We start from the raw sequence: 13,031 nt of genomic DNA on the forward strand, positions 1-13,031 counted from the left end.
TTTGTTTTTAGGTTCACGTAACGCTAGGGACCAAAGAAGCTTATATAACACTTCTATGGTGCTGGGACCGACCTTCTGAAAGAAGACTCTAAAATAATCTTTTGCCTTCAAGTTGTTTGTCCTGGGACTGACTTGTGTTTGGAGAAGAACTCAACAGAGAAGATTTTCACATTGGAGCCATTTTAAATAAACTATTTAAGGAACTTGCTACCTGAAAACAGATTTACAGAGATTGAGTCCTGCTTTTCATCTGTGTTCCTACTTCAAACTGTAAACAATGAGTGAGTTTTGGTTATGCTTCAACTGCTGTATTGCAGAACAGCCTCAGCCTGTAAGTATGAATATTAACTACATTGTTCATATTTTCTGCTTTTCTTTAATGCCTTTTAAATCTCTTTGGCCAAGCCCACTGAGAACTAAGGAATTAACTAATGTTCTGGCCTAGTGTGGACAAAAAATTCTCTCTTCTAGAGAGTTGTCACACAGATAATTTCCTGTCCTTAAGATCAAATATATCCAAAGAGTTTTTTGGAAAAAAAACACACCCTTTCTTTGTTTGAATTGAAGAGAGAGGTGAAAGGAAGGGAAAGGTGGAGAGCACCTAAACTATCATTCTAAAATAAGTAATTTTTGCAAGAAGATCTGTAGATGTCCTGATTCTGTATGGCTTAAGACCTGCTTTCAGGTGTGGCTGGACAGTGATGAAGGAATGAAATGATTCTATTCAAATCTCCAGAGTGAAATCCATTCCTCCTCCACCTTAATTTAATTAAGGATTTCAGCCAGAACTGTTCTGTTAATTTTTAGATGGAACTTTAGGAGAGTCAAGAGACGTACTCATACCATTAACCATTAATTATTTTTTTAATTTCTTTTAGTAGAATTTGGAATGGCTGTTTTGTGAAAACACAGATAGTAAATAGTTGGATAAAAGAGTATATCAAAGCATACGTCAGGAAGACAAAGCACAGAAATATGCTTGGGTTCCATATACTCCAGGTACTTTTAGAATATGTTCCTGAGTCCTGTGCTGTTGGGAGAAAGTCGGACTGTATGAAGGTGGAACTAACTAGGAATATGGTTACCACTGTGAGAAAAATTGTTGTATGGTGTAGCATCCAGATCAATCTAAATGAATGTGTAGAAAAGATAGTCATCGTGCAAAAATGTGAAAAAGAGGACATTTACTACTAACAGACATGCTGGAAATACAGTGACCCAGAGACTCCTGGACTAATTAGACCAAACCCACATTAATATGTTCAGGTCATAATATCTGGTTTTAGGGATGCTGAAGAATTAAAAAAAAATAAAAATCTCAAGTTAGGTGTTGTCCTTACACAAAGCCTGATTGTCATACTGGTTGTTGAATGGCAACACAAATATTAAAATATGAACATTACCATGTAACAAATGCAACTTTATCTGACTCTCAGCCAAGTAGAGTTGTGGGAAGTGAACTCTTGAGACACCAACATGGGAAGGTGCAGTCCTCTCTTGTTTCTTGAATACCATGCTGTCCTTTAAAATGCTAGCTGTGTCCATACCTAGCCAAAGTTGTTTGTCTAGTTTTAGGAACATATTTCAATTAAAAATAAGGTGTGACTGTTAAAAATCTTTGAGATAGAAAATGGCATATTCTACTTGTTTACAAGAACCTTGAGGCTCAGTCCCTATAAAATCTTGACTCAAGCTTTATGATAGTTAAATTATTGTCCAAGAAATACATGGTGTATTATTCATCATGTAGTAATCTGTTTGTCATGACTTAACGAAACAAAAGCTGAGGAAAGAGAACATGTGTTTCTGCTGATCTGGAGGTGTGTATTTGCTTAGAAAATTAAAACTATCCCTACATATAAGATACAAATAGCACATTGCTGAGCATCGCCCCAGTTCCTGAAATCTGTCTTTCAAATGTTGGAGAAGCCTTACTTGTTATGAAATGCTGAAATTCTTCAGGATGCATCTCAGAAACAAGAGTTGTGGGCTCTCCTTGACATACTTGGCAGTGGTGCTTAGTTGTCTCTCCCCTGAAGTTTCTCAGCTGGTTTTGCTGTTGTGTTGTACAGTCCTGTTCTGCCATGCACTGCTGCAGTAAGGGGAGCGTTTAATCAGATATATGAGTGAGTACAGGAATGTTGTTTTCTTTTTGACATGTAGCAAAGTGCGTACTGTCAGCGTGAGCGAGTGGATAAATCACTGAAGTGGTAAGAAGGCAGTGCTTCCCTGCCTCTGCAGGTGTTGTGTCATTGAATGTTCAGGAGACTTACATGCTGGAAAACATGCCAGCTTTTAGTTCCAGAATACTGGTACTTACTTCTCTTGTACGAAAAGATAGCGAAACATTTAAACTTGTGTAAAAGCTTCTTGTCTGTCCGCCACTGTGCATTCAATCTGCCAGTTTAGTCCAGTTTCGCAGGAGAAATGCCTCCCTCGGATGCCCGGTTTCATGCTTTTCGTGTGCCTTCTTTCATTTTGCCTCCTGCATCTCAGCTTCTTCATGGCTTTACTTGCAGTGCTCCAGCCATCGTTTTCGGTTTAACCATTACACCTTCGGCAAGAATTCTCCCTTCTGTGGAAGCACTGGAGTGATCTTGCAGCAACACTAACAAGCTCCAGCCTCTTGGAATAAAGACCTTGAAAGCAGGAAGTTCCTTCATTTGCTACTTGTTCTGATCAAGGCTTAAAATGTTTCTTTTGTTTTTTAGACTTACATTCTCCAAAACGTCATTTTCTTTTAAAATTATCTTTGTCAGGTGCTGATATCTCGGACACCTTTAATGTTGTGGATAGTGACATAAATTTTAAGCCTTTTCACTGGGGAAAAAGACGCTGGAACTTAGTAGTTGTGTATTTCTGTGGTGTTTATACCTTCCATAGAGCTAAGGAGTTTTCCTCCTCTCTTGAAATCCATGATGTAGGAACTCTCTCTTGCTTTCTTCTGGCATAATTCGAGCATATTGCATTGTGTATCTTCAGTACAGCATCTCTGTTCATTACGGCTATAGTGCACTTTAATTGAAAAACATTCATGGAGTCCTTACAGTCGATTTTATAGAAGACTTATTTGGTCTGTAGACAAAGGCATTTTCTAGGTTATTGCCAATACTCTGTATGCCTTCCAGACTTGCATGCTGGTGCTTTCCAGTGCATTTTCACAGTTTAGAACCATGTCTTTTTAGGTAAGATTTGCAGACTATGGCAGGAAGAACCCATTACTTACTTGATTTCATTGCCATCACTTCCCTAATAGCATATGCCAGAGCAGGACCGTAAGAATGTTGCGTTTACATGTTAGTGCTGTTTAAGAGGTTCCTTAGTTAAAAGACGGAGTTCAATCATAACCAAAAATTATTAAAATGCATTTTATTGAAATTTGATCTTTTGTCAGTGTTAAATGGATGCACTGTGTTGCTGTGAAATAAAACATAGGAGTCCTGGAAAGCAATGTTCTACTCTCTCTCCTAATGTTTCCTTGATTGCTAAATCTTTCACTTATTTTCAAGACTGCAGTACACAAAGATCATGGAAGGAATGTGTCTGAATGTGGATCTCTATGCTTCTCTGAATATAGGGCAATAAATAAAAAACTGAATGTACACAGAAACAAAACTAAATAGTGATAGAGTTAAAGAAGGTGTATTCCTGATGGTGACTTAGGTCTCTCTTCTTAATAGCCTGAGTTATTTACTGCAGTAGAATGCAAATAAAAGCCAAGGGAAGGTGTTCTTCTATCAGTTGCGAATTTTCTCCTGTCATATTTGCATTGATAATTTATTTTACCACAAAGAAGACTTCAGACAACTAGTTGATTTCTGTGTATTTTTGTGATACCGAAGTGATATTACTCCCTTTAATAACTATTAAGGTTTTCTTGGTTGTTTTAGTAGCCTGAATTCAATCTCTTATATCTGACCCAACCCTTTTCTTATTTTGAGAAGAATAGCACTTTATGGGATTGCACCAGGATTCTTACATCTCCCACTGACATAATTTATGGATTCTGTGTTCTGATCATGCACTTCCTTGTGATGAGTCTTACTTCTCATGCTTGCTATATGCTATCATCCCATCCGCTGCTACATTTCAATAAACTCTGCCAAATCCCTGCTGCCAAATGCATTGCTTCATTACAGAATCTTAGCATTTTATCTTGCAGGTTTTCAGAGTCTACACGAGGAATCTGTTATTTTCCTCTGCTTTTTTCTTCCTGTTCTGTCCATTTTTAACTTGCAAAGTTAATTTTTGATCTGAGAAGTCTTTGTTCATGATCCAGTGCACTCCCACCTGGTTTGCACCACCATCCAGTCAAACTGAGCTCTTCAGTCTCCTTTGACCTTGCAGTAAAATTACTGACTCTGTTGTAGAAGAATAAACTGTGCTGTCCTCCTTTTTGCCCCAAGCTTCCTCCTCTGGTTAATTAGTTTCTGTTTTGTTGCTTGTCTCTTGTTTGGATGATTTCCATTTTGTATTTTGTTACGGTTTTACTGCATGCATGCCATAAACATTTAAAATGGTTTACAAAGTGAGTTTCCTTCACGTCTTTTTTTGATGTATGAAAGAGGATTCACAGATAGGTATTTAGAGTGTGGAGCACTCTAAAAATCTTCAAGGATTGGCAGAAAAAGTCCTGCACATAATGCTGCATTTATCAACCAAACTGCATGCTATAGAATGATCTTGGCTAAGGTTGCTTAAAATTAACCACTGCTGCATGCGGCGAGCTCTGACTTCTTTCTAGAGGAGTCCTGGGTGTAGCTAAGGATATATCTACCACTACAACTCTTAAAAGCTTGAACACAATAAAGATAATGAAGCATTTTGTGTGCATGACAAATGCAGAATACATCACACTCAGTAGGCGTGTACAGTAAATCAGATTTTTGCTGCTGAAGAAGTCCTGGGCCAGAGCCGACTGTCCTGTGCAAGTGCAGCTTCTGGCTTGAAACGGGTAAAGCTGAGGCTCTTTTATTCACTAAATTTGATCAAATTACCACATTCAGTAAGCTTGTGTGAAAGACTCAAATGTAAAAGGTGACAACTCTAAAGGGCCCTCAAATTTCAGAATTGTCACACCGAATTAGATCTGCCAGTTCAGATGTTTCAAATTCCTTCTTTTTCCTATTCAGTGTTATTGTAGAAGTAGCCTGAGGGAACACGGACAAAGCAGCAAAATATTTGGCTTTTACTTCTCAAACCTGATCTGTTTATGCGGCTTTCAGCCCAATAGAGCTGCTTTAGATTTTTCGTTTACCTTTACGTTATCCCCTACAAATCTTAAAATATCAGCTGTGATGTTTAAGTATTAAAATGTTTATGAAGAAAACAATAAAGGCAGTATTTTGTATTTACGTACAAATACCTGAATTAAAACAAACTGAATATTCTGTGATCCTTTATTATGGCTGTGAAATTCTTAGGACCTTTTAATTAGCTGTATTAATGCTATAATACTAGTTGATGGGGTGGAAAATAGGGTTTTTTTTGGAGAGGAAGGGTATTATGCTAGCTTTCCCATTGAATGTGTCTTGTGAATATCAACATATGTGAAGAAAGATGTAATTGCTTTTAATAGCTATAGGCTTTAGAGAGCTCAGACTTTCTGCTTAAACATGAAGAGGAAGTAAATTGTACTCTGTTGTTCTGGACACCAGTGTCAGCATCCTTGGATTGCTTGTTTCTTTTAAATCTCCAAATTTTTTAGTGGGAAGACGTCTTCAAGAGCAAAACCCAGTGTGAGTCACTGACAAAAGCAACAGCTGCCACAAGAAATAGTTGATACTGCCTAGCAAAAGTTGATAGTTTTGCAGCCACCCTTGGAGACTGTGCTGGAGCATTTTTTGAAATTAACAAATCCAATGCATTTTTTGTAAAATTTGTTAATGAAAATGGAAGCTGCAAAGCCCTGATATTTTTTGTGTGCCTTAATTTTAATGGTTGGTAGCTCAGCTATTTTTCCCCTGTTCTGCTTTTCCAGTCAAAGCAGGGGAGATACTCAAGTATATAGGCTTAGGAGCATTTCTACTTGCCAACAACTAGAAACAGAGATAACTTGGACGTAGTCTGAGAGAGGTGCACTTTCAGTGACTCCATGTGGAAGTATGCTTTTTGGTAGTGAACAGAGAAGTCGATTGTTGTGCTGAAGCCAAGTATTCAGCCTTTTACCTTTAACTGTTTTTGATATAAAAGGGAATATTGAGAGAAGAAGCTTCCTTTGCTGCCATCTTACTGTGTTTGTATTGTAGCTTTTCTGCAATGGATCTGAGATGTTCTGCTGGAGATAATTCTTAAGAGTAGTAAGCAACTCACAAAATAATGCATTTTTAAATGTCTGTTTTAATGAACTCTGCTTGCACTTACATTTCTAGTGGCAAAAATTAACATTTCACAGTGATGTTAAGTTTCAGTTTTTCAGACTGCTCCTCAAACCTCTGGTTCTGCACTTCCCATTGTGCCTTACTTATGTGTGAGACATGCGTGATATAAAAGCTCCCACTGAATTCTATTGTAGCTATTCTTCACATGTTCTCAGAGATCCTGAAATTATAAGATACCCATTAAACCATAAACTTTGATATGTAATCAGTTGCAATGATTTTCTCACTTTCATTTTCAGAGTGGCTTAGCTGATCGCTCTAAAATGCTGATTTCTGTAATTCTGGATTAATATCCTGACACAGAGTGAGGAGAGTAGAGAAATGGACAGAAAAGTTTCGACAAAAAAACTGGAGTTGTGAACTGCGCTCTGATGCAGATTCTGGGAAGAAATACTATGGGAAACCATTGGGGTTTTTTTTGCTTTTCAAATAATTTCAGAGAGTTTTTTAGATACTTGACTGTACCCCCAAGAGAGCGGTAGTTTAGCATGGTGGAGGAGAGATGCAATTTCTCTAAGTGTTTCCTCCCTCAAATAAGTGTGTGACAGTGATTTGATGACATGTCATGCTCCAGAGGTGACCCGCCATCAAAAGGGAGAGACTCTTATTAATATTTTCAATGGTTTTAAGCTGTAAATTCAGCTGTTTCAGTCTCAGAAAATAATGTGGGTTTATAATGTGCTGGAACAGGGTCTTCCTAATAGTTTCTCTTGCTTGTGGTATGACTCTTCCGGTGTGAGTGTAACTACCCTTTGTATTCTGCTTCATTGTTTATCATCAAGTACTATCTAGTTCATAGTTCATATGTTTTGGTGCTGGAATACTCTCAAAGAGAGTATTTGGGAGATTCTCAAAGCAGAGTATTTTATCTTTGGCAGGCCTCTGTGTGCTAGTTGAGGGGCTTCTAACCTGCACAATATGGCTTCAGGTTGCTTTGTCACTGCCTTATCTCCAGAGATTGCGAAATAAATTAAGAACAAATTGTGATTTGTCTTCTAAGTTTGCCCAGATCAGCACTTCTTCGTTGATACAGCATGGCCTACTTCATGCTCTGTTAGGGAGGGTAGAGCGCAGTGCTGACAAAAAAGACAACACCGAGGTGGCGGGTTCGATTCCCTCTTGGTCCTCATGTGTTGCCTGGTCTAGTCGAGAGGTGGCGTCCCTGCCCATGACAGGGAGGTTGGACTAGATGATCTCTAAGGTCCCTTCCAGCCTAGGCCATTGTATGATTCTGTTGCTCTAGCATGGTGGTATTGGCCAGCTGGAGCTTTCAGAGTGGCTTCAGAGCCTCTGACCTTAAATGAGAAAATAACAGAAAAAATTGTTTGGGGCATATAGCATGTTTTAGTGGGTAGAGAAAAGTGAATCAGATTCGACTAAAGTGGAGGAAAAAACTTGAACAGTATTGATGAATAGAGGTTAATGGGGGATTATGCCAGAATGATAGCATTTCAGAGGTGATGTCACATCAGAGTTTCCAAAAAGACAGTTGCATAAACTGTCGTTATTAATCTTTACTTCATTGTGTATATTTGCATAAAATATGCCTTTTGAGGTGCTTTATCAGTTTTGTGAACTGAAAACCTGGTGCTATCAGAAATTAAATTATCTAAGGAAAGCATACTTGGCTGTGTTCAACTGAGAAATAGAGCTGTGTGTTAAGGGAGTGTATTATTTGTGGAAGGAAATTACTTTTATAAAGAATCAAGTTCTGCTAAATGTAGTGGGATTCCAAGTCAAATCCACCTCAAGGAGATTTTGTGAAAGACTTGAGTAAAACAAAAATTAGTAGAGGACATTTTCTTTAACTCTGTTTGGAACATATATTACTTTAAATACAGTTTGCTGTACTCCAATTGCTTAAAAACATTTAATTCTCAGGCTCTAGGATGATAGTTAAATAATAGACAAGTTAAAATGGGGCAATAAATCCTGCTAAGCACATTTTTGAAACAAATCTGCTAGGATGTGAAAACATGCGTACATATACCTGTGTGTGCATGTATGTAGTATGCTATGTTTTGTTGCTTGTGTTTGTGGTAGCAGCTTGGCATTGCTGAATTTGAAAAGAGAAGAAGAAATGCCAGCACAAGAATAGGCGTGCTGGTCTACAAAATAGCAGGCAAAAGAGCCTGCAGAGCCTTTTAATCTCCATGGAAAAATATCAAATGCATATTTTCTTTTTTTAACATCATAATTAAGCCTTGAAAATTAAATGCCTCTTCAATTTGTAATGCGAAGAAAAAAAGATTTGAAGGAGGAGAGAAAATAACGGCAATTTATGTACTTCAGAGAATAAAGAAGCAGGACTTGTATGTGAGAGAGAAGAATTGGAGCTACTTAATTATTGCTTCTAAAAACTATTTTAAAACCTGGAAAAGATTTCTAAGCTCATTGTGCTATGCGGATATTATCTTTTCTGTAAGCTAACTATGAAGACATTGCAGATGTGTGAAACACTATGTAACCCATGTCAGGCTGCTACCAGTAATGAGTGTGAGGGAGAAGAGGTGATTAAAGTGGATTAAACTACTATAAGACTACAAGGAATGTAATCAAGGACTTTTTGTATGACCCTACCCTTAAAGGTCGAGCTAAATAAATAAAACAAACAGTATCTCAGGTTAGTAAGATTCAGCTGCTTTTTTTAATTCAGGAGTAAAATGCCAACATTTCCATTGTCAAAGGAGAGTAATGTTCCTACACAGAGAAGATAAGAGAGAGGAAATTTGCACATGTTAATGTGTGCACATCTAGGTTAAAATCTGGCAAGAAACTGACTGATCTGTGAAGACAGATGCATGTTAGCTGGTTGGTGGTTGAAGAACTGATGATTATTGGGGTTTCTGCAGGCTGCAACACTTATATAAACTGTGATTCCTGATTTCTCTGATTTGTGAAGCATATTTTGGCTAGTGGATTGGATTTTGCGGTTTTGGAGGTAGGGAATAATCTACTGGATTACAGTAAAAACCAACTGCCAGAGTATTTTTCAGAGTGTTTGCCTGGGATCTTGCTAACTGTGCAGAGATCCTTTGAAGAAAGGCGCTACTACATCATAAAAAATACAGAGCTCCTGGATGTTTAGTGGTAGGTTTTTATGGGACGTGTATAAGAAGCATGATTTTTTTTAAAGGCAGCACAGCTTAAATGTTAAGGCAAGATTTATTCTAGCTAGAATATAGTAAGGGATGATGTTAATTATGCATTACATATATATTATTTTTTTAGACTTAACTACATACTTCATGTTCACTGAAAAGAGCTTTTCCGTAGCTAAAGATATTATAATACAAGAGTTTCTTAAGTGTACAATACTCGTGTGAAATAACTGCTTTGTAACATCTGCTGTAATGTTTTACAAGCGTGAGGGCATCTTGATCATCCTTTGAAGACAGTAGAATTAGTTACCGTGTATGCTGCTGGTAGCATGCTTCGTGTCAAGCATGACATTCTTGTCCAAAATGACATTCTGCAGTGTCTTTGTCTCTTGCTCACTCTTTACCAGTGTAAGTACTACTTTCTGTTTAGTCAGATTTACATCTGTCTGATCTATCTCTACTTTACATAATAGCAAAAGTGGTCAGGTATGCTACTGTATTTTACATTTCATAATAACTTACATAATTTAGTATTCCAGAATTAGTCAGCCTGCATTATTACCCAGTGGAAAGGGAAGAAAAACAGTGAAAGGAATGAGAGGATTTTATTTGATTTTGAGGTTCTTGCATTTTTTTTAATCTAAAAAGACAGACAAAACTTTCCCTTTGAAACATGCTCTGAAATACAGCTCAAAAAACTGTTTTACCCTTAGTTTTTTGTTAGTCAGTAAAACATACATCAAGTGACTGATTCTTAAAAGGAACCACTTCTGAAAATAAGTAAAACTTCCAGTTGCCCTGTCTACAAACTCACTCTAGTTTCAGAGAGTCAAGCAGAATCTTTTTCCTACACTGGTACACCAAGTTTTCTGAAAGTAATCCCATTGCTTCTGCTCACTAGAGTTTAGTAAATAATTTGATTGTGCCCAAGAAGGAATAGAATTCAACTTAGGCTTTAGCACTGTTGGCTCTGCAGGCGTTGCAGGAGTCGCTGACCATTCATTTTTTATGACCAAACATAGCAGACACTTATGTTGAAACACACAAGACAAATGCCGCGGAATGCATCAGCTGTGGTATGGTTGATGCTGTTATGGTTCTCCAAAAAAGTCACACCTAAGTTTTAAATTGTGTTTCATGCAATTGTATTTGTTTTAGTTTCTTAAACAAAAATTAACTGTAGCTATACAATCTCAGAACACAGAAGAGTTGTCAGATAATGAAGCCTGGAGGGAAGCAGTTGACAGGGCAGAAAGGTTTGGGTTTTTTTCCTTAGTGATCCCGAACAAGGAATACTAAATGGCTTGATAATGCATGCATCTCTCTGCTTTCTGACTTTTTTAGCTCTGCAGCTGGAAAATAAAAGCCCCTTGTGCAGTTCTTAGTGGAGAAATTTATGCTTGCCCTTGAATTTTAAAGAATATTAGGTTCATAAAGTGTACTTTAAAAGTCTTTGCATTTTCATTGTAATATATTAACATTAACACTTCAAAGCTCAAGAGATTATGTTTAACATTGTCTAGAATGATGCTACAGAGAAAACTAGAGTCGCTTCTGAAGCTGTAATATTTGGCTGTACATACAGGCAGCATAGACCAAGTTTACATTGTCTTAATGAAGACTAGCTTTTTAATCTTCTGAAGATCTATAGCAAATGCCTTTTTTTTCAGGAAGAACTTTTAACTTAGCTGCTACAGATGATTTAGGACAAAGAAAGGGGAAGAAGTAGCCAGAAGCTTAAAGTCGCAGGATTTCTTAATACTACTGTGTTGTCTTCCAGCTATGCAGCCTTTGGGTTGCTTTATTGAGGTAACTTCTAAATCACTTGTTCTTTCCAGTACGAAAAAACAGCAGTCTTTGGCTAAAATTCCTGCCTGGATGGTCAGATCTTTCATTGTTGATGGATCTCTTCACGTCCTAAATTATTCTGATGTAGTATGCAACTCTCCTTAACACAACCCTTAGAAGCTGTGTAGAAACATGTAAGTGGCAGTGTCTGTTCAGAACAGCAGCTGTAAGCAGCTGTACTAATGCTTGTGTCCGTGGAGCTTCACGGAACTTCAGGGAAACTCAGTGAAATGGCAGAGTGGGGTAGTCATAGAAACTGTGCAGGAATTATGGGGAGAAAATGAACTTACAAATTCTATGCTGTGATCATGGAAGCATGTTTATGGGCGGTGTAGCCTGATGACACTGTGGCCTAGGGAACTCAAAAAAACCCCGGTAATCTAGTAACGATCAGAATTTGGCAGTTGTTATGTTGGCAAGGCAGCTGTTCAACAACAACTTGATTGGCATAGTTTCCAGAGTCCACTGGAGACCTTTGTGTTGATAAAGGGTACATGGCACTCAGGCTATGGAACACAGAGTAGTGGTTGATACTATTTTAGTTTATTTGGGCTTTTTTCCCCACTATAGGAAAAACACGTGTTTTCTTGCCAACAACTACGTAGCTCTACTTTGTTGGGAAGATGCAATTGTGTACCTGTTGTTTTTAAGGTATCATGTGGCTCCATTCGCTGAAGAGTAGAAGAAAAATATTTACTGTAAATAACCTACACGTGCTGTTATGCACCCAGTTTAGAAATTCCCAGCCTGCATCTCTTTTGAAAATCTGTTTTTATATGTATGTATATTACTTTTTCTCCTCTTCATTCTGACTAGGATTTTGTTTGGGTTTTTTGGTTTTGTTATTTTTTGATTGCCAGTTAGCTAACTGTTTTTAACTGTTGCCAGTAGCCAACAGCTGATGTTGGCTGAATTTTGTTTTTCATAGAAGCTGAGTACACTTGTGGAGATGGGAAGCAATTGCCCTGAAGTTGCCAATAATGCAAGAGCCTAGAGGAGTCTGAGAGACTTCTGTGGTTCTTAGTGTTGCAATGCCAAAGCTTCCCTTGCGTTGCTGTTAAAGAACCATGCTTTCCTATTCTTCGTATCTTGAGAATCTCCTAAGTATGGGCTTATTCTGGCAAGACCAGAATAAGAAAGCCATTATATTTTCTGGATTTCTACAGTGGATTTCCAACTTCAGAATTGTCAGTACTAGACTGAAAGAATGGTGTCAAAAAGTATGCGAATAGGAGACAAAATCATACAATAATAGAAATTCTGTTCTCAGTAATAAATATATCGTTGATATCTTAGTGCAAAAGATCTGCAAGACAAGGAAGAATAGGGTTGCCACAGAAATAAATCAGTAAGTAGAAGGATTTTTCTGAACATTACAAGCAGCCAACACTGCCTCTGAAAATGATTGTGTGATGTGTTGTTCATCTTACTCATCAGTCTACCACTAAGTTCTGATTAATGAATGTACCTGGGACTACTCTCAACAAAATTTGTCTGTCATCTTAGAGTGTCTAGTAAAAGAGTAAGGAGCTATTGCTGCAGCTCCCGAATGCTTCTTTTTGACAAGGCTATTTTTAGAAGAGAATTTGACAAATAAATTAGGTATACGGGGCACTTTCTGACTTGATGAAATTTGAATAGTTAATGATAATTTACACTCAAGACCTGTGGAATTGTGGCATGCCTCAGCTAGACTATGCAA

The 13,031-nt window shown here is 37.6% G+C and overlaps 1 protein-coding gene across 1 annotated transcript in view; it reads left to right on the forward strand.

The window, feature by feature from the left end:
• Nucleotides 1-277: 277 nt before the first annotated feature.
• CDC42SE2 (CDC42 small effector 2) overlaps nucleotides 278-13,031 on the forward strand; it is a 33,885-nt gene continuing 21,131 nt past the window's right edge. Inside the window, exon 1 of the mRNA XM_009876249.1 lies at nucleotides 278-331. Coding sequence (XP_009874551.1) covers nucleotides 278-331 — 54 coding nt within the window. The remainder of the gene's footprint in view (nucleotides 332-13,031) is intronic.

The sequence above is a fragment of the Apaloderma vittatum genome, unplaced genomic scaffold (genome assembly GCF_000703405.1).
Source record: "Apaloderma vittatum isolate BGI_N311 unplaced genomic scaffold, ASM70340v1 scaffold2419, whole genome shotgun sequence".
NCBI lineage: Eukaryota > Metazoa > Chordata > Aves > Trogoniformes > Trogonidae > Apaloderma > Apaloderma vittatum.